This window comes from Cyanistes caeruleus, chromosome 6 (assembly GCF_971803275.1).
Source record: "Cyanistes caeruleus chromosome 6, bCyaCae1.hap1.1, whole genome shotgun sequence".
Lineage (NCBI taxonomy): Eukaryota > Metazoa > Chordata > Aves > Passeriformes > Paridae > Cyanistes > Cyanistes caeruleus.
The window spans coordinates 63,899,025-63,920,699 of record NC_141706.1 but is presented as its reverse complement, the minus strand read 5'-3'; the positions used below and the strand labels follow the sequence as shown (position 1 = coordinate 63,920,699).

The 21,675-nt window shown below is 49.0% G+C and overlaps 1 protein-coding gene across 11 annotated transcripts in view; it reads left to right on the top strand.

Annotated features, from left to right (window-relative positions):
- DAAM1 (dishevelled associated activator of morphogenesis 1) overlaps positions 1–21,675 on the top strand; it is a 101,266-nt gene that overhangs the window by 34,666 nt on the left and 44,925 nt on the right. For 9 of the 11 annotated variants that reach the window (XM_086895932.1, XM_086895926.1, XM_086895931.1 and 6 more), the window contains one exon: positions 15,011–15,234. In XM_086895932.1, the coding sequence (XP_086752058.1) occupies positions 15,052–15,234 (183 nt within the window). In that variant the 5' untranslated portion in view covers positions 15,011–15,051. Of the gene's footprint in view, positions 1–5,058; positions 5,321–14,818; positions 15,235–21,675 lie in introns of those variants that run through there. The other 2 variants (XM_086895933.1, XM_086895927.1) reach the window with 2 other exon arrangements.

Below are 21,675 nucleotides of genomic sequence, written 5' to 3'. Positions count from 1 at the left end.
CCCCCAGCTGCTCCTCATTAGATTTATTCTCCAGACCCCTCTCCATCTCCCTTCCCTTCTCTGGACACCTTTATGACCTTCTTCTTGTGAGGGGCCCAGATCTGGACACAGCACTCGAGGTGTGGCCTCAGCAGTGCTCAGTACAGAGGGACTAACTCTTCCTGAAAGCCCAGCTAGCAATCTAGCTCCTCGTTCACACTGGAATATTCCCTGTGGAGGAAGCAGAGGCTGTTTTCCTTTGAAACACTGTGTTTTCTGTGCTGGGCCCTGGGTGGGGGCGTTTTGGCAGGTGTGTCACTGGCAAAGCCACCAGCAGCCATCTCCTTGGTGTCTCTGCTGCAGCACACCATGATGCCATGCTCAATGCCTGAGGCTTTGGAGGGGTTGCAGCCTCGTTATGAAAGCTTCATCTGGAAGCTTTGAGAAACATTTGGAAATGTTTTGGAAAACATTTGGATCGAGGATGCCGTAGGTCTGTGCTTGGTTGTTTCACTTTGCTTTGTCCTTGAGCAAGAAAACTGTTTGGTTTCTGTTTTTTCCTTTCCATCAGTTATTCTTTTAGACAAACTTATTTCCAGGGATAAATCAGAGCAAATGCCAGTGTGAAAATAGTTTGTGGTGTAACATGGTACTGAAATTTTGCTGGAAGGGATCTTGGGAGGTTACCTTGTCCTCAAGGGTAATTGAATACACTTACCAGTCTGGAAAGGGATCGTCTTTGCTGGGAGTTGTTTTGTCATATATTATCTCAGAAGCAGAGGCAAAAATCTACCAAATAACACTGTCAGTTATGTGTGCATGAGCCTTCTTCAGTTTATTCAAATCATTTGCTGAATAAGTGTTGAAAATTAATGCTGGGTTTGTTCCCAGAGCTATTCAAAGTAATATTCCAGAATAACCTTTTCCACCTTGGCATTTGCCAACATACTAAAAGCTTTATGGATGAATTGCAGTTACCCACAGTCTGTATTTGACATGGAGCCATCCCTGTTTTGCCCCATTTCTGAGACAACCAGTCACCAGAAGTCCCACTGGGATGAAGAGCAGGTTTTTCTCTTGTTTCTTGTAAATTGTGACTTTTCAGTTTTCCAGGTGGTCACCAGCCCTGTGGAAATCCACAGCAGCCTCTCCCCTTGACATCTGCAGCCTTAGATAAAGTTCTGAGATCCTGGGCAAGAATCACTAGAAATCCTCATCTGCTTTGAGATTGAGCCAAGTGATGACTTTCAGTTAATTTCTCCTGCATCTTCCTCTGTCCCAGCTTTGTGTCTTGAACAATGAATAAAAATAAAAAAACCATACCAAAGAGCTCTACTTTAATGCCCCCACCTTTTAAAGGTGCTGCAGAGCTCCATGGGGTTTTTTCACCTTGCTTACAGCTCCCCACTTCAGTGATGGAAGGTTCTGAAAAAGGTTCACCTGGAGTGAGCTGGATGCAGGCTTGTTCTCCAGCCAGCATTGCGCTGGTGTTGGAATCCACACAGCTCAGATGGTGACTGGTTTTCCTTCATCTGCTCCTTTTCCCAACCAGTTTACAGTAAGTGATAGGGGAATTCATCCATCTTTGGCTGTGGGGAAGGCTTGGCGAGCCCCCCTCGGCCCATCTGCACATTTCAAGTGAAGATGACTGGCATCAGCGTTATTGTTTGGCCAAACGTACGCGGGGATATCACAGCTTAGATTTGTTACAGATGGGTTTCTGGATATAGTCTAAGGCATTCTGCCAGCCAATTTTATATCTGTGTAAAAGTGATTGGCATCCCTATAAATAAAGCTGCTGTGGGATTATAAATCTAAATATACTTATTCATTAAATTATTTTTACATTTGGGTTGTCATCCTGGCTTATCATGAGCGAACCGTGCTCTCTGCCCGTGTGTTATCCACAGCTCCAGCAATGTGGCTTCTGAGGCTTGGAAATATCTTATCACTTGTGTGTGAGCTATCCATGAGCCTCTGTGCCATGGATCTCTTCACTAGGACTTCCTCACAGTCACCACTGTGAATGACCCTGTCCTGGAGACTGCTGTACAAGTGGCAGTGGCTGTAAATACAGACATGAGCTTTTCTTTTTTGGTTCACAAGTGATCGTGACTTTGCTTGGCATATTTAGTACCTGTGACCTGGTAAATGCTATTTTCATGTCTGCTTTGGTGCTGGGAAGGGTTCCCCAATAAGCTTCTCCATCCATGTCCTCAGGCAGGGAGTCTCACAAAGTTTCTTCCTTCTGTGCTGCAGGCTGGGCTGAATGGAAACAGGGGTCTTTCCACCTGGTTGAACCATCCCTGCTGGTTGTTTTGGTTACAGGAGCAAGGAAAAAAGTCCCCCAGACCAGTTCCAGGTGCAGCTGTGAGCTGGGGAGGTGCTGGAGGGAGAACCTAGCCAGACACCCACAGAGCTGGGCAGCGATGCAGGCACTGGTAAATCTGGCTTGGTCTTTGAAGAGGCTGATGAGAGCACTGAAAGCTGCAGCCTCTGGTTTCTCTGGGTTGTTTTTTTTCCTCTTCCTTTCAAAGCATTTGATTATTAATTCAGTAAATGATGAAGCATAGGGAAACACGTGCATGAGTGGCAGAATTTCAGCTGCCTCACTCTCCTCAGTAACAGTGTGCACTGATGAAAGTTAACCCATGATTTTAGTTTAATTTCCTGATGAAGGGAAGCTTTAAAGTCGGTCTGTCCATCTGCTCCTCCTCCCGTCACTGACAATTCATTAAGTCCATTGCCTGCTTTTGTCCTTTCTTTCAGCCAGGTTTTTCATCTCAGATCTGTGGAGCTGCTGCAATTTTTGTCGAAACAGCCATCAAGTTAGAAGGGCATTGTGGAGATTTTTTTATTAAGGGATGCAATGAAACTTCAGCCTGTACTAGACACCAGGGAACACACATAAATGTTATGAACATCCAAGCTATAAAGAGTGCTTTAGTTGGATTTGCCATGTTATGAGACACCAGAGAGCCCACGCTGCAGGTCTCTGTGCAGACACGTAGGTGTTGCCAGGGGGATGTTCACCTCAGTCAGTTCTCTGATGTCTAATAAATGTGAGTTCATCCTGCAGCCTCACTCTAAAAGTGGCTTATGTTGCTGAGATTCACAGAAGGAAATCTTCCCCTTCACGTTGGCATACCCACCAAATGTAGCTTTGGTAGCATAACAGGATCAGCACTGTCTTGTAGGGTCTTCAGAAACTGGTAGCAACATTTGTATGTCTGGACTTTTTGCTGGAGTTGCCAGTCCATGTGCAGTTTGGCACTGTGGAGGGAGGGGAGGCCATGCTCTGGGATTCAGCATCCTGAAGGTGGGAGCTGGGCAATGCTGCTGGAAACCTCACATGCTGTATCACAGGAAAGCACAGACTGGCAGGTGAGCAGCAGATGGGGAGGAGAAGCCTGAGTGGGGGGTCCTGTGTCCCTGCCTCTGGGTTATTTCTGGTGCCCAGTGGCTGAGCTGCAGCTGCATGGTGGAGGTAAGAGGTTGTGGGTTGTATCCTGGAGGTACCAGGTTGGTTTGAGCAGAACAAATTTCACAAAGTCAGAAGTTAAATGAAGTGTTTTTCCTGGTGCTGATTAGGACAGAGGTTACCTTGGCCAGAGCTGTGTGGCTGGTGCCAGCAAACAGAGAGGGGTTTGCCTCTGGGAATGAGATTCCCATGGTCCCTGTGCCCTAATGCAGTGATGTACCCCCTTCCTCCCTAAACCAGCAACAGCTCCTGGTTGGCACATCTTGCCCAGGCTCTGGAGGTGCTGGTGTGGGTGCTCAGAGCACCTGTAAGGTAGTCTGGAGGTGATGGTGTGACCAGTTGGGCTTGGTAGATGGGTCCTATGTGGGTGTGAGATCATTTCATCACCTTGTCTCAGGGGGAAGGGAGAGACCATGAAACACCAGCCACCACCAGCTTCCCTGCAGGGATATGATGGGGTGCAAACAGGACTTGACATTCAGTGTGTTCTTGGTGAGCTGCCAAATGTTTGCATATCAGCCTGGCTTTTACTGGTAGGTGTCAATGCTTCTTTCCAGGCCTGGTTTCCACTAAAACCTGAATTCTTTGCTTTGTTGGGGTTTTTTTTTGCCCCTCTTTGTTTCCTTTTTTATTTCTTAATTCAGTGCCTTAGTAAGAACACAGCTGAAGTCCTGGGAGCCCAAACTAAACCTGTCTATTACACATGACCCGATTAGACGCCATGGTAATAAGCATTTGAATCTAAAGCTAGATTAGGCAGGGAGCAGTCTGAGGCTGGATTTGCATAGCACGCATTCCTTTTCCATAGGACGTGTTGGTAAATCTTCTGAAAGTGAATTTAGAAAGCGATGGCATGCGTCAAGTGCTCCTGTTGATGCATGGGTTGTTCTTCTCACTGGCACTCAGCTGGGAAAAAAATGCCTGTGATTGCCTGGAAGATGTTTTCTCTCCTCTCTGCCTGCTCTCACAGCTCATGTTGCAGTCCGTGGGGAAGGGTATCTCTTGCCAGCTCTAAAAATCTGCGTTAAGGGCATTTTGAAAATTTTAGCCTGGAGAGGCAATTATTTCAGGGTGCTTTCTCTTCCTGTGACAACTCTGGCAGTAGTGGAGCGAATTTTCAGGTACCTAAATCCAATTTTCAGCTTCTTCATGCTTTCACTTCAGTGTTACAGGTCTTGTGCTGGAAAATGCTGCAAAGATTTGTTATCCAAAAGCCATTTAATTTCCTTCCCCTGTAGACAATCAGAAGATTTTGGATGATCTGAGGGTCAGTCTGTCTATGCATTATGTCATCACCCTGTGTTTAGGCCATCCAGACTGCAGTGTTATTTTGGGGCAATGGGATGCAGAGGTCAGACAAGGGAGGAAAATGTTTTCCAGTGTTTAGGGCAGTGTCTGGGCAGTGAAACCTGCAGGCTGTCTGTTCTAGGAAAGGGCTTGAGATGGAGTCATGGGTTTCCATATCTATTTGGCTTGTTGGGCCACACTTTATTATCTGTGGTGTTGTCTGGGCAGTGTTGGAAGAGCTGATGTTCTGGTGAATGCAGAGCTGCATCCCTGAGCGGCCTCTATCAGCCAACCCCATCGCCACTTTTGCTGGTAGAGGTGTTTCAGAAGCTGCTGAAGGAATGGGAGAGTGTTTCTGGGTGCTGGGGGTGTATTTTCTCACTGCAGGGCTGGGCAGACCTGGTGTCAGTCAAATGCGTTGCCCTGCAGCCATGAAGGGAGGGGAGCTTTGAAAGAATGCCACAAGTCACTGATCACCAGAGCACCTGAAGCCTTGGCCGGGTGTGAGGAGCTCTGCAGGCCTCAGCCCACCCGCAGGCCTCACCCGTGTGAAGTTCTCCATCGGTTTGCATTGCGGGTAAACTGATGGGGAGAGGTAAAAATGCCATCACTCCAAACGTGTCCCCCATGCTGAGCATGGCTCCAAGTGCTCTGGAACAGCCTTTGGTCAGCTGGGGTCAGCTGTCCTGGCTGTGTCCCCTCCCAGCTCCTGCAGCCGCGGCCTCCTCGCTGAGGAGCAGGAGCGACCTTGGCTCTGCACTGCAGAGCAGTAACTACAACATCTCTGAATTAGCAACTGTAGTGCTTTCGGTTCAAAAACCAGGCAGAAACACTGCTCCCAGCACAAACCCAAAGAAAATGAACCATTTCCAGCTTGGGAAGGGGCAGGGCTGGTTTGAGGAAGGTGAATGAGGTGATGCGGTGCTGTGGGAGCATCTCTGCAGAGAGCAGTGTGCCAGGGTTTGGTGTTCCAAACTCCAGCAGGAGTGGGTGACACTCTCTGAGCCCACCCTGTGGCTCTCTGAGCCCAAGCTGTGCCTGCAGTGTCCTTGGGGAACGTGCATCTGTGCTCCTGGGCACCTCTGAAGTGTGAGGAGTCCCACATGTATCAACACCCAGCCCTCCTGCTGCAGAGGCGATTAAATTTAAAAAATCAAACATAGCTGTGTTCTCTCAGGGTGTCTGAGCCTCTTGGGATCCCCCTTAGGTGACTTTTTCAAAGTGGTTATTTGCAATTCCTAGGTGCCTCTTTTTCTTTTCTTTTTTTTTTCTTTTTTTCTTTTTTTTTTAATGAAAAGGGATATATTGTATGAATATCTACAGGGGTGGGGAGCTTGTGTTGCAGTTTGTGCCAGGTGCAGTGTGAAAACCTGTGAAGAAGGGAAACCCACTCCCATATGTAGCTGTGGCAGGGATGTGACCACTGTTGCTGTGATGTTGCCCCTCCAGGGGGTTTTCTCACTGAAATGTGGGGTGGAGAAGCTCAATTTTTGAGTAATATATAGAAATGAAGGCAGGCAGGATGCCTGAAGCACTAGAGATGCTGTGGATGCTGTGTTTGGACTCCAAACTCCCAGGGGAGAACCAGACTTGGTTAAATCAATGCACAGAGGAAAAACTAACAATCCTGTGCATGTACTCAGTGTGTTTAAATTCGGTTTGTATTGATGCTGCCGATGCTGATACTTTCCTGGATTAAGCATTAAAATATCCTCTATTGATTTTTAAATGCATTCCCTTGGGACCTCCACTGGGCTGACATTCCCCTCTGGATGCTGCAGCAGGGGAAGAGGAGCCTTTTCTTGGTTCATCCCCATTCCCTCCCCTCAGTCAGAGGCCGGATAATTAGGCAATTAAAACCACGTGCCCCCATTAATGAATTGTCCTGTGAATTGCAGGTGGTGGAGTTGTGCAGCTGTCCTGGAAAATCGAGTCCTGGTGGCTGGGGCTGTGCAGATCCATCCTGGTCAAAGCAGGGCTTTTGCCATAAGCTACATTGTGTTGTGGCTACATAAAATAAGTATGGCCAAGCCTTCCAGTTAATCTCACTTGCTGTGCTTGCCTGAGTTTTTTGTTTTTTCTTTTGTTTACATGCAAACAGTATTTCAGTGAAATGTGATAAAAGTTGCTGTTTTTTCCCAGGCTGGGTGAGAGCTATTTGGGATCATGTGGTATTTGATGTGAGCTCATATACATTTTTTTTTTTGTGTTCATCTGCTGGAACACAGGGAGGTATTAATGTCATACTGGAAGGAAAAGCAGCCAGAGGGCCTTTTCTGCCATTAGACATGTTTATCAAGGAATTCTCAACCCCAACTTTGTACTTTAGGGGGAGAAATCACTGTGGATTAACATCAGAATTTAAAAACCTTTAAAAGGAAATCAGCATCGCAGATGGGTAGGCCAGCTGAGGGATCTGACAAGTGTGTTTTGTTTGCTCTGGGCACCTTCTGTACTACGAGTTTAATGATATCTTGAAGTTTAATGATACTTAGCCATCAGGGTCCCCGCTGGGAAGGACTCCTGTTTACAGCAACCTTCATCCAGTTTCCATTTTAAGAGAGAAAGAAACCAGCTTGCTCCACACCATGAAATGCCTGAACACCTGTGGTTCCAGTAGCCTCATCTTAAGCATGGATAGTGCTAAAAAACTCCAAACACCACCCAAAAAAAGCCCTCTGGGACTCAGCCAGTAGCTCCTTGTTGCCTTGTCGTGATGGTGGCCCCATGGCAGATGTTGCTGTGCTGATGGACTGGAAGCATCTGCTCCTGAGCTACTTGGAAACTCCACTTTGTAATGCCAAATTCAGAGGCTTTGAAAGAGGAAGAAAACCTGCCTGCCTTCAGCCAGTTTCACCCCAGGGATTACTGCTGAAATGGGGAGCAGTGAAATGGAAAGCTCAGCAGTGAGGTTTTGCATATGATAAATCACAGTCACAGCCCAAATATTCATTGGAGGAACAGGGATGAAAATAAGGGAGGAATTAAAATAAAGGAAGGTTGTTGATTGAACTGTTGTTCTCCAGGAAAAGGCTAATTGGCAAACAAATATCCTCCTCCAGTGGGAAATACTTCTCTCTGGCTTGCCATGATGCTGAGTTTGTATTAACAGCATTTGCATCGTCAAAGGGAATAGTCAGAACTTGTGATATCTGGGCTGGGCTTTACAGCTGGTATTAGCACCTTCTGGGGGTGTGGTGTGCTTTGAATGAGCAGTTTTCTCCCAAAACCAGCAGTGGAAGGGAGTGGGGCTGGCTTGGTGCTTGTGCTGGATGATAGGGAGGGAGCCAGGGTGGAAGAGGATGCTCCCCCCGGGATGCTCAGCGAGGCTGTAGGAGCCTCCTGAGCTGCCCAGGGGGTCTTGTATCCCTCTCTCTTGACTGGTTTTGTCCTTGAGGGCTGCCTGGACAAGGCTTGGCATCACCCAGCCCAGACACTCCCGAAGGCTGCGTCAGAGACAAAGTTCAAATGGCACAGGACAGATTCTAGGATGCTCTTCCCTGCAAGGCTTCAGGCTTTCAGGAGAGCCTCAGGTGGGTGCTAATCCCTGAAAGGTCTGTGTCTGTCCCTTTGAGCCCCACCACAATGCAGCACTGACAGCTGCTGCCCAAAAATGAGTTCAGGGTGAGGGGAGCACCGGGCCCCTCCACCCCTCGTGCTGCCTTTCTGCTGTTCCTTCCGTGTTGCCTTTTAAAACTGGGCTGGGACACAGGGAGCTCAGGGGAATGCCCCAGCATCCTTCCTGGAGAGCCCCCCCTGCCAGCTCTGCCTCCCTCTGTGTTCCTGGAAAGTCTCTTGGGCTTGGGTAAGTGTTGTGCCTGGTTTTGGGATGCAAATCATTTAAGTACATTTAAGGGAGCGATATATGACTTGAAAATGTTTCTTCCTCCCACCAGTGCCAACCCACCCCACTTTTTTTTTGTTTGGTTCTGCAAAAAGAGGACCACAAATCCGCCTGGTTTCTGGGAAAACGGGATGTGTGTGTCTGTAAAATTGGGTCGTTCAGCACCCTAGTGAATATCAAGAAATATATATATTTATATAGGTTTGCAAACTGGGTCTTGTCTGTGGCTTCATGTTGTTGTCCTTGTTCCTGAAATAAATGGTATTTGCCTGAGCTGATCTGCTGGAGCTCCTGTAAGAAGTGGTCTGTAGTGGTTTGGAGCATCTGGCGCCGGTGCTCAGCTTGTCACTGATGAAATTTACCCTTTTAGTGGAGAACTCGTGACCTCCAGTGTTATTGTGCTACTCACCATCTAGATGGCTGGGAAACTTCCAGCAAGGTTTGGTTTTTAATCCTCAAAAACTAAACAAACTTTTGCTGCAGCAGCGTCTTTCCTGGTTGGATTGATATGTGCACTGAGCCGTGCACCGCAGGGGATCCAGGGCTGTGTGGGGTTCCCTGGGCCAGCTCCTGATAGATGCTGCAAGCCCTCAGCCCTCTCCTTGCATCCAAGCTTGTCTCCATGCCCTGGCAGGAACATCCTGCAGCACACCATCCCCTGCTCCAGACTTTTGCAGGCTTGCCAAAGCGAGCAGCGCTGCTCCGAGGATTGATTTCAGCTGGAGAGCGTTAAGACAGATCCCGTCTCACCCTGCTGTGCACCACGCTCTTCCCCCTGAAAAGTGGATTACAGAGTCAGCAGCGTGTGTGCTTCCCTTGGCAGGGCCCTCACTCGTGTGCTGGGGAGGCGACAGGCAAGCCAGGCCGTGGAACTCTCACAGCACGCTGGAGGTTGTTGCCCTTTTCCCTGAATAGCATCAACACCTCCAAGTGGGAGCCCCATGCAGGCACATACAAAAAAAAGTCTCTCCCAGCACTTTTGATAGGTGTAAGTTTAAAGTGGAAAAAGAAGGGCTTTTCTGGTGCTTTACAAATTTGTGAAACTGTGTCTTTCCCTCACTGTCTCTGTAATAAACTCGGTGTAATTCTTCTTGCTGCACCCTGGATGTGGCCATCAAGCCTCCGAAGCTCATCTGCCCTTGAGCTGAGCAAAATGTTTTCTTGCGAGACAGCAGGCCCAGATGTATGCTTCAGGATGTGACAAATGCCACAATGAAAGGAAAGAATAGAAAGAGGAGGTGACACATTTTAGGCAAGCACTGGGTTTTTGATGATGCTGGCAGATGGGGCTTTGCTGGAGTGAGCAGAGAGCCTGTGGCTGCGGCCATCTCCTCATGGCATCAGGGACAGTGTGCTGGTGGCCTTCAGGTACCAGGTAGCCCGAGCAAGGTATGGAGACACAAAACACTCTTTTTGTTGTGTTCATGGAGTATAATAGGATTTCTGGGATGAGGGGTAATTCAGGATTTTGGCGGGTGTTATTTATAAATGCACGAAATCCAAGTCTTTGAGATTTGCTTGTGCTGAGAATCACAGCTCTTGTAATGCAGTAGTGATGAGTCAGGCTCCTCCTGGCAGCTGCATCATGGAAAAGGTCCTGTTCCCATCCCTTCTGGGCTGCTGTTTTGGAAGTAGATGGATGGAGAAAAAGCAATCAATAGTTTAAAGCCTTTTAGCTGAATGTGTTGGGCTTTTTGCCCCTTCCTGATGTTATGCACTGATTTCCACCAAACACAAACATTGCTCCCTGTACAGCCTGTGCCTGAAAACAGCTTTACACTGGAGAAAGGGCATTTTGGAAATCAGAATTTATGGCCTAAAAATCATTCTGGTTGCTTTAAACAGGAGCAGCTGTGCTGGGGATAGCAGCACCATGCTCAGCATGGTGGAGGTGCTGGTGGTGGGCTCAGATCCTTTAAGCTTCTGTGTTGGAGGGAAGGCGATCCTATTTCTGGGCATTTCATCCATGCAGGAGCTCAATGTCAAACCTTTTATTTTTGAAATTGAACAATGATTAGACCCACCCCCTGCCCCCCTTAATAAAAAGTGTTCCCATGCACCAGCTTTGATGCAAATGTGAAATGGAGGAGCACTTCTCTGAAGAGGGATGTGCTGGTGCCTCTTGGATGGGCAGAGCACCATGAGCACACTCTGGAAGGCTCACAGTCAGACCCAAGAAGAGGTTGGGTTTCTGAGTGGAGCCATGGAAGGTGTTGCATGTCTTAGGTCTGTAAGGTGAAAAATTAAAAAGGTGCTTTGGTGCTTCTCAGGGAATGCTGCAAATGTACAGCTGATCTGAAAAATGTGGGAGCATTTTTTATTTAACAGTTTTTATTGCTGTGGAGGTCTTACAGGGAAGGAAAAATGATCTAGAATTATTTATTTAAAAAAAAAAATGATGCAAGTTATCTTGTGCTGTGCCCTGTTCTGGGTGTTGAATTCATGTGGAGAAACCCTGAGGGAGGATGAGCATTGCTCGGTGGTGGGGTGGGACAACAACAGGGTGCACTGTGTGCAATGCCAAACTGTGTGGAATGCCAAATCCCTGCTTTCTAAGAGAAAAGGGGTCCAGGACAGCTGGCTCTAACACTTGGTGACACTGATGGTGTCTTCCTAAAGTCCTTGCTGAGGCCAAGTGCCTCCCAACCATCACCAGCCAAGGAGGCCAATTCGCAGTGACGGATGAGAGTTGGAATATTTCCATTGTTTGGGAGTATCCCAGGCTGTGCTGAAGCTCTTGCAGAGTAAAGGCAGGCAAAGCTTGACATGGCCCAAGATGCTGAAATTGGTGAGGACATGGCAGAGATGGTCAGTGAACGCTGTTACACTTGCAGCAAAACCACTCCCTCCTTGTGCAAGGTGCTGGAATAAAGCTCCACACTCAGAGAAAGAGCTCGCTCAGGATCTTGCATCCTCATTTCGGGAGGGGAGCCAGGAAAACAACAAGCTAATATTCATGTTTGAGGATTTAGCTCCTGGCTTCTGGGTGGGTTTGGAGGAGGAGGGTGTGAAGGGGAGCGTGCACACTCCTTTGCATATGTTTGTGCCCTTGTTGGGTATTTTTAGGCTGCAGACCGCAATGCTGCAATACCGGTGCTGGCTTCCAACCAGCTGGTTGGGGCATCGGTCACAGACAGGCTTTGGCAGCTCGTTGCTCCACGCACTTTAATTTAGCTTGCTGTGGAGGCTGTTGAATATGCAAGTGGTAATTGCTGCTCTCCTTTCCTTAAAGCAAAGGCGGAAGCTACACCAGGGTCCAATTTTCTCCTAATGACTGATTTCATTTAAACACTGCTCAGGGCGATGTAGGCTTGATGCTTTTCTTCTTAGGGCTGGGGAGAACTAAACTCCTATCTCTGTATCACTGAGCCGGGTGGCCTCCATCCCTGCTGGTTGCACACATGAGCTAAGCTCCTTCTCCTCCTTCTCTGCAGTCTTGGTTTCCAGTTCTGAGCCCATCACACACACATTTTCAGCCTTGTTTCTGTGAAAACAGAGTTGTTTGGGAATGATTCAGCCCCTCAGTCCTGCCTTGAGATTTGGGCTTGGCTACAAGTTCCTTCAGTGACCCATCCCAACCCATCTTCCCTGGCTCTGTTCATACAGGGGCAATTAAGCTTAATTTATTCAGGCCCGCTGAATAGTAGAGGCCAGAAGGCACCATCATATCACAATCTGACTTAAATTTATTGATCTAATTAGCGGTCAAAGGTACAAGCAGGAGGTGGGAGCAGGACATTTAACATATGATGCGGTATAGAACATGTCCCTTCTGTTCTCCTCAACACAAGCCTCCAGATTGCCAGGGGCTGCTGCTTTTTCTTCTTGAATAACCAATTTCTGCAGGATTTGCAGGGGAGGAGGCTGTGTAGCTGGACTTTGTTCTGATGATGCAAGCTGTGCTGTCTGCAGCTCCCAACGACCTGCCAGGGAGCTGTGTTTTGATTTTGATCCATCATGTCAATGAATATTCATCAGCCTTCTGAAGGTTTAATGCTATTTGCCTGGTAGCTAACATATTCCCTCCCTAACCTTTTTTTAGCCTTGGTTGCTAATAACCTACAGCCCACTCAGTCTACGTTATAGGGTGGTTTGGTTTTTTAAATTGTTTATAGATGAAAATGAAGAACCTCAATAGCTCCAGAGCTGGAAGCAGCTCAAAAGTGCCTTGTCTTGGTTGCTACATGGCTGTCTGCTCTAAACCCCAAAATAAAACCTTGCCTTTTGGTCTGTCATTCAGACTCCTCATAAAACATTGTCAGGAGTGCATATCTCTGAAGAGCAGATGTTGTTCTGATAAAAGCTTTCCACGGGTTTTTGTAAGCCCAAGTCAGAGCTTGGAGGGAGCAGCAGGTTTCAAGGACAAGGTCGACATGGTGTTGAAAAGGGGATGGAGAATGCCCTGTGGAGGAGTTGGGTCTGTTTGCTTCAGACCAGCTCCTGGAGCAGGATCAGGGTCAGACACTGCTTTGGAAATGGTGTGGCTGTATCCATGGAATGACCAAGTGACCAAACTGCACATCTGAGGAGCCAGTGTAGGTTGGGACAGAGCTCCTGTGCTGGGCACACAGCTCTGGGCAGCCACCAGCATCTCCCTTTGCACCCTGCTCCATGTGGCTCTTTAAAACTCAAACCTGCAGTGTTTTCTCCCGTGTTGGAGTGGACAGAAATCCGTGTGCCTTTGGCTTTTTGTTTCCCTCCCTTTTTTAGGAGAGAAACTCGGCAGCAGGTCCCCAAACCCTGCTGACACCGAGGGGATGCCAGCAGGCGGCTGCTAATGGATTTGCTGCGGTGCTGGCTGCCGGGGAGCTGTGATGAGAGAGCTTTCATGGCAGCTGAAATTCCTCCAGCGGCTGCATATTTCTACATCCAAGATGTAAAAAATGTGAAATGAGATTTGGGGCCCTTCAGGAAGGGGGGGACTCTACAGGCTAGGCACAGAGCAATTGCACAGCCTGGGATTATCCTGCGTGAAGATCCAATAGCTGTTTCCCATCGCTGTGGTTCAGCAGATGATTACACCATGTGCTAAAAACGTGCCATCAAGATCATTTCAAGGGTCAAATCCTCTGTTAAAGAACTGTGGGTAGAGCCTGGATTTTCTGCAAGGTTCCTGCTTTCAGAGGACAGTGTTTGCCATGCTGTGGTGGTGCAGGGTCTAACCCCAGGTCTGACCCCAGCCCTGGCTCTCCACAGGGTACAGCAGCTGTTTATTCTGCTGTATAAATCCATAGTTGGAGGGAATGGCAGGCTCCAGGGAGATCAGACACTCCTTTCTAAATGCTGACCTTTTTCCCCCGAGTCTCTTCATAGCTTTGTTAATAAATCTGAGTCATCCATATTTCAACCTTGGCTGTTTGTCCAGTCTCTTAACATCTCAGTGTCTTGTTTTGCAGAGATAAAATATGTGGGTGTGTAACTTTGTAAGACAAATGTTTAGGCTTTGAAAGATTCCCTACTTCGCTGGTTGATTTTTCTCATTAGAGTGTTTCTGCACACTCCTCATTCCTCATTGGTGACCCTCCTCTTGTGTCGCTGACTTAAGAGTCCCAATTTTGGGGCAGCTTTTGCCTGGTCCTTGCTGTCATTAGGCAGGCAGGACACATGGTTCCTGCCCTGAGCTTTGCCCTCAGCCAGAGTTTCAGAAATCAGCAAAACCCAAGCAGTGCTGGGGCGAGCGATGCTCGACGTCAGCGCTGCTTAGGAAAATCTGAGCTACCGGCACCGTGTGATTTTTATCAGCTGAAATCGCGTCTTGTAAATATTTACTGGAGCTGCAAGTAAGGTTTATCTAATTAAAGCCAAGTAAAACTTTCCATGAAAAAGAGCTGCCGTACCAGGGGTTGCTGGTGGATGTTTAGGGACACGTTTAAGAGTTGGGAGAAGCGTGCAGGATATTTTTTCAGCTCTGCTGCTGTCTTTAGCTCGGGGCATGCTTAACCACATGAGGTCTTCAAGGATTGAATCACCCATGGTGGGGACCTGGTGGCCCCAAGCACATCCAGCTGTTCTGACAGCAGTCTCCTGAATTTTCCATACCTCTGGCATGAGGGGATATGAGGTGTGGGTATGAGGGGGGCTGGCCTGGCTGCCATGGCACGGGGAGGTTGTTGCAGATTTGCTGGGATTGGCAACAGTGGTGGGGCCCAGGACTCATCCCACGGGGACAGTGGCGTGACCCCTGCCGCTGCCAGCTCTGGCACGAGGCGAAGCAAATCCATCTTTTTAATTTGCGTGGTCGTCAAGGTTGCCAGGACTGTAAACGTCAAATCTGAGCAGAAATATTTGGCATGAAAACTGTCTCTGCTCTTCCCCTCGGTGCCGAGCGCGTGGGTGGCTCGATTCCTCCTCCCACCGCGGGACGGGAGCGCAGCGCTGCGGGGCGGCTGCTCGAGCCTCCGCTCTTCTCTTCCCCGCAGGATCTAGTGCCCAGGAGGGAGGGACGCAGAGGACTGTGGCCATGGCCCCGAGGAAGAGGAGCGGCCGGGGGATCTCCTTCATCTTCTGCTGCTTCCGCAGCAGCGACCACCCCGAGATCACGTACCGGCTGCGCAATGACAGCAGCTTCGCCCTGCAGACCATGGAGCCCTCACTGCCCATGCCACCGGTGGAGGAGCTGGATGCCATGTTCACCGAGCTGGTGGTGAGTAGGATACTTCTTAATTTCAGTTTGAGTTTTGGGGTTTCTCCCCTTTTCCCCTCAACCCCCTCTTCGCAGTCTCTCCAGCCTTGGTTTTGAGTTTTCAGGAAAACTTTGGCGTGAAGGGAGGCTGCTGTTGCTGGACCCTGAGCTCTGCTCCGCCCTGAAGTCCTGCCACTTTGGGGTGGTCTCTCTCATTAGAAACTCTTAATTTCTTACAGCAGGGGGTTGGGTCCAAGCTGGTAAAGCAGAATGTTCCCTATAGATGCAAAGTGACTTTACTTGCTGGGCACTCAGCTTCACAGAAATTGTCAGGTGTGGGCTACGCTGAGATTTGGAAAGTCAAGATATTGTTTCTTTATCCCTTGGTTCCAAAACTTGAAAAAACATGGATTAAGAAAGAAATTGACAGCCAAAAAAAGCTTTAATTTCCTTTAAGCAAAAACATTTTGGTGTGGTACTTTGGATGGTGTTCTACTTTGTTCTACTCTATTCAGCAGTGAAATGAGGTTTTCCCTACAGTGCTTGGATGCATAGAGGGAGCTGGGAATTATGTCACTGGTCAGTCACACCTCAAGGTACAGCACATCCCATTAGATGCCAGGCAGCTTGGACCTGTTGAGCTGGGCCTCTTGGTAGAGGAAAGCTCCAGGCTGTATTATAAAAGCTGGTTTTGCCAAGGCATCCTCCAAGGGCAGGATGTGGCAGTGCAGCACAGTGGGGATGAAGTGTCTCTGCAGCAGGACTCCTCTGGTCAGGTTGGGTTTGTTCAGCTCAAGTGGCTGCTTCCGTCCCAATTTATTTTCCACTGGTAACTTGGCTAAATCAGGTTTTCCTGGGAAAATTCCTTCCCATGGATCACTTTTCTCATGCCCCAGCCAAAGGTTTGTTGGGCTGAAGGGGGCAGCTCTGGAGGTGCACTTGTTGGAGTCCCACCAAGCCTGTGTACCTCACCTCAACCTAGGATTTTCAAAACATCTCTTCCAAGATGATGGAAAAAAACTCATCCAGATGCTTTGTGCAGTGGCAGTGCCACAGGGAACCTCTGTGTGTGCAGCAAGGCAGGAGCCAGTCCAGCCTGGGGCACACTGTGGTGTGGCCCCTCTGTTCCCCAGTCCTTCTCCATGCTGTGGAGATTTTCAGTTATTTTTCCCCAGCCAAGGGTGAGGAAAAGGCCTGGAGGCAGCTGCTGCTCCAGGGCATGCTGGCAGCAGGAGCCACGCTGGCTCCCTGGGGACTGAAGCCAGGCAGGGAGGGGGACAACGGGTGCCCACCCTGCTCCCACACAAGCAGCTACAACCCCCTGGCTCCCCAAAAAACCCATCAGGCACATCTCTACCCAAACCAGCACTGGGAGGGAGGGAGAAGCCAAGCCCAAGAAGTGGGCACAAGAAGGCAGAGTCCCATTCAGGGGAGCGAAGTTGCAAATTCCACCCCCATCCTTACAAGGGCTCCTTCTTGCTCTCTGTAACCTGTTGGTGTCGGGTATTAAATTTCAGCATTAGTTAAATGGTTTGGAAAGTATCCCACTGTTCCTGTACAAACCCACTGTGTAACATTTGGAAGGGAGACAGAGAAAGCACTCAGAGGTGCTGGGCTGATCTTTACGCCTGCGGGAGCCCCATGCCATCGTGCTCAGCCCTCCTGGGTGGGATGGCTTGTGCCTGCCCTGTGGGACTGAGGCTCCCTCCAAAGGCCTTGGCTGTCTCAGCCCATTGGGTTGAGGGAAGTTAAGGGGGTTGGAGGGGATCTGGAGGCTTTGCCAGCTGGAGTTGGTCCTTTGCCAAATCTTCTCTTGCAGATTAATTGTGACTTTTCTGCCCCACTTGTTGGCATCATGGATCAGAGTGGGAGGGATGGAGGATTTCAAGCCTGGGATAGGGGGTATCTTTGGGGACATTGCAGCAGTAGGTTTGGTCTCTTGGCATGGACAATCCTCCCACAGACACAAAAAACAAGAGTGGGATCTCTGCTCTGCAGATCCCAGCCTGCTCCTTACATCAAAGGGTGAAGTCCCTTTCTTTTTGGAGCCATCCTGTAAAATATTCCCTGAGCTTTGTGTGTTTTTAAGTGTGCCTTGTTGATCTGAGGCAGGAAACATCCGCAGTGTGAGAAATTGGTGATTGTCCCATGCCAGCAGCACAGGATGAGGGCCTGAGTTGCAGAGGGACGTTGAGCAGCTGTGACTCCAAGGTCAGCTAAAGGCTTGGGCTGCTCTCCCAGTGTCTGTTTTTTGGCCTGTTTTGTGTTAGATGGACAGTTTGGATTTTAATTAGGATAGGTAAATAGAATAGATAAATAGTCAGGGGTTTATTCTGTGTCTGTGCAGGTGTTTTTCACTTAGTTGCATTAGGAACAACAGGGAAATGGAATTTATTTTTTTTTATTTTTCTTTTTTGCCTGGGCACAAATTTCAGCAATAAGAAATGCCTGATCTTCATCCCAGACTGCAGGGACGATGCTCCCTGTCCCAGCCAGCCGTATGCAGCAACCAGGGGCTTTTCCCTGGTTCAGGGCAGATGCAGATGTTGTTGTTGTGGTCAATGACTGATCACCACTTCCTCCCAGAGGAACCTTTTCCCTTTCTCTGCCTCTCCCCCAGCCTGGTCTGAATGGGTTTTGTTGCAGCATTGTTGGGATGTCGCTCAAGCAGGCACCGGCCCTGTCTGAAAGGCTTTTCTTTGTCCCCTGTCCTGCCGGGGCTCCGGCCAGGCTCAGCCACCCAGGGAGGAGCAGGTGCTGGCAGAGAGGCACAAACAAAAGCAGAGTATTTCAGCAAGATTTACTGATTTGCAGCTCCTCTGGCTGGGGCGATGCTTTATGATTTTGTGCAGCTTTCTGTGCCGTGTCCTGCCGGCTTGGGTAGGCGGTGTTAGCATCCTGAGGCTCGTGCAGAGGTGTGGTACCTACCAGGCAGCATCCTTTGGATTTCAGGAGTTTCAGGAGCCATCATTCCTCCCATAGGACACATCAGGAGGATCAGTGATCACTGTGCCCCAGAGAGGAGGAAGTCTGGGGTTGCACGAACTGCCTGCGAACCAAGAGAACAAAGCTGTGCCATCTGCCACAGCTTCTTTCAAGAGGCTCCTGCGTATCCAGGCTAACAATACAGCATTTCTTCAAAGGCTGAAATCTTGCTTGCACGCTCAGAGAAAGCACTTGCAAAGCTCCACATAATGGTGCCATATGGTAAATCTTGCCATAACAATCCTCTCTATTTTCTGCCAGCAACTAGACTTTCCACCAGATGGGTGAATGGCTGATGTCCTTTATATCTGCTTAACACTGCTTGTCACTCCGAGGCTTGTAATGAAACTCTGTGTGTGGTGGTGTGCACAGGGCAGGGGGGCTGGGATAGTTGATTTGGAGAGGAAAAGAGGAGCCCCAGCATGACCCAGGACTCCTCTCTGGCTCTCTTCACAGTGGGGTGGGTCACAGTGGCATCTCCATCCCTGCAGAGTCAGAGTGATGCTCTGGTGGCTCCTCAGATAGCTGGGATGCTCAGAGGAGCTGCTGAGTCTGGTGTGGCTGAAGCACAAGATGCTGCCTCTCCCTGATCCCACACCCTGCTCCCAGCCTGCATCCCTGCTGCTGGAGGGATGGGTTCAGAGGAGATGCTGCCCCAGACATTCCTCAACATTTATCTTCCCCAGGCTTTAAGGAAATTCCATTTACTGCTCCCAACGGGGCTTTGCAGCCTTTTCACTTCTGAGTTAGTGATGCAGAAGAAATTAGAGCAACCTCCATCCAGCCCTGCATCCTGCCTGTGATGTGCAGCAGGCTGTTTTTAGCCTGTGAAACCAGAGCAGATAACCTTCCCTGGGTCCCTCTGCCCAGATTCCAGCAGCTGACAAGTTTTTGAGATTTGGGGAGGTGAGTGGCTGTGTCCCCAGCCCCCCAGACTCAGGGTGGGTGCAGGCCTCTGTCCACTGATGTTGCCTGGGCTTTATGCCTTCCCCTCACATGGAAGACGGCTGTATCTCCTCCCTGCTGCTTTATGAAGTAGTGGAAACTTGTGAGCCTGAGGAACAATAAAAAGGTCTCTGGCAGCTTTTAAGATTTATCACAGCATTTGTTGTTGCTGTACTTGGGGCAACTAATGCATTTCATGCGAGCTGCTCTCTGGATGCTATCAGGATGTAGTCAGGAGATGGTAACCCCTGTCACAGACATTAAATCTGTTGCCTTTGAAAGGCTTTGTGGTGGTCGATGGGTCAGTGGCTCATGATGTGCGGTGCTGGGGCAGGATTCTCCATGCACAACTGTCCCTTGGAGCTGTGCCTTCCCTTCCTCTTGGCATGCTGGGGTGATGCCTGTTCTGTATGCTGCTTGAACAGGGAGCATATAAACGTGAGGAGAAGTGGTGGTGTGGCCAGCATGAGCACTGCTGTGTGTCAATAGCAGCTCTGGCTTGGGAACTCATTGCTAGTGATATCCAGTTGTACTCAGGAACTTCAGTAATGTGCTTTTCCCCCCCGGTTTCTAATCCAATAAGGAGAAAGTATGAGGTTTTGGGCTTTGCAAAACAACACGGCTTTTAAGTAGCAGCTGAGGGATCAGCTGCAAAGCCAAGCTTTGCATTTCATGCTTGCAGGTCAGCTGCTGTATTTTGCAGCCTGGTCCTTCCAGCATTAAGGACTTGAGGATTTTGAGAACTGCTGAATGGTGGCCAAAGCCATTTCCCCTATATCTGCAAAGGAAAGCATGTGGTTGGTGTCTGGAAAAAAGGACAATTGCAGTAGCCCTTGTGTCCTGGGCAAGCCAACCCTTTCTGCAGAGTGAATCCAGAGCCAGATGCTGAGCATGGAGCTCCTGACCCCATCCCACTACTGTCTCCCAAAGCCAAGCTCCCTTGGCTTATGAATCACTTTTAAGAACCAAATGATTGGTAATACCTGTTTTTAAATTCACTCTGCAGGGATCCATGTGCCACACGGACACTTCCACCAGGCTGCCCAGTTTCTGTTTCTCAGATGTGAACAGTCTGGATCTGCCGGGCTCCCATCCCAACCCAGTGCTCACGGTGCTTGTTTTCATCACCTCGTGTTGTTAACGCCCTCCCAGATAATCTCTAAATGCACCTTTTGATAGACAAGCATCTGACAGACAAGTCACACACCTACTCAGTCAGAAAATAAGGGTTTTCTGCCTACATGTGTTCCCTGGACCCAAATGAACCAATCCACCAAGGAACACTGTATTTCAGCAGAAACAGACCTGTAATTGCAGTATCTGTTACTGCTACAAACCAGCGTGGGGGCTTGCCCAAAAAATGTGCTGTTCCCAAGCCCTGATTTTACAAAGGAGCCATGTTACAGCACAATGTGAATCTCAGCTGAAGGCAGAGAGCACATAAGGAACCCCTTTGTTTCCAGGAGAAGTACAAGTGAAGTGGAAAAACAATATAGTCTACCTGCTAAATGCTTTCCACTTTGCACTTCGTAAAAGAGGAGGCCACATCCCTGGGAGATGCCTGGCCAGCTCATTTGGTAACGCATGGGTGACCTTAATTGAGTCATTTAGGTTTTTGGCTTGCACATGATCTCAGTGTTTCTGGCACAGGTCACCATGGAGGGTACCAACCTCTTTGGACAGGGAATCTGCTCCAGCAGCAGTCTTCTTCTGACTGCTCAGTGGTGGGGTGGTGTTGCTGGAGTTATGAGCAGGGTTGGACAGCAGATGAGTTGTGCTCTATCATCATCCTCAGCTGGAAGCATTCCTGCTGGGAATTGCCTGTGCCTGCCTTGTTTCCAGTTGCAGATACAAGTGGAAGCTGTCTGTGCTGCTGTAGTATCTGCTGTTGGCAGAGTCTGGGTGTTCCTCAGCGTGGGAACATCACCAAGGTCAGCTTTTGGCAGCTGAGGTTTTCACAGCCCTGCAGGGAGGATCCTGCCTGAGTGCCCAGCAATCCTAATTCCCATGAACTCCAGTGTTCTGATCAATACTGTTACTTACAGGGATCAGCTTCCCTTTCCCAACCACACCCAACACCTATTAGACAGTCTGTGTTTATATCCTTGTGCTTGACATCTTTCTGCATGTCAGAGCCTGAAATCATAGAAATCACAGAGTAGTTTGGGTTGGAAGGGACCATAAAGATCATCTCATTCCATGCCATGGACATCTCATTCTGCCATTGACAGGGACACTTCCCACCAGTCCAGGTTCCTCCAAGTCTCATCCAGCCTTGGTCAGAAGGAACCTCCTCTCAGGGGTGACCCTTTGCACCTGAGTAAGCTCTTAAAATTGCCATTAGGGTGCCAGGTGTGACTGAAGCCAGGCCTGTGGGGGATGAGGACTTGTCCCACCCAGGTGTCCATTTCCATCCTCTGTTGCCCCATCAGCATCAGGCTATAGCTGGCCTCTGCTTCCCACGGCTGCACTCTTCAGGTCCCACAAACAGAGTGGTACCTCTTGGGAAACTTTCAGGATCAAGCTGGTGTG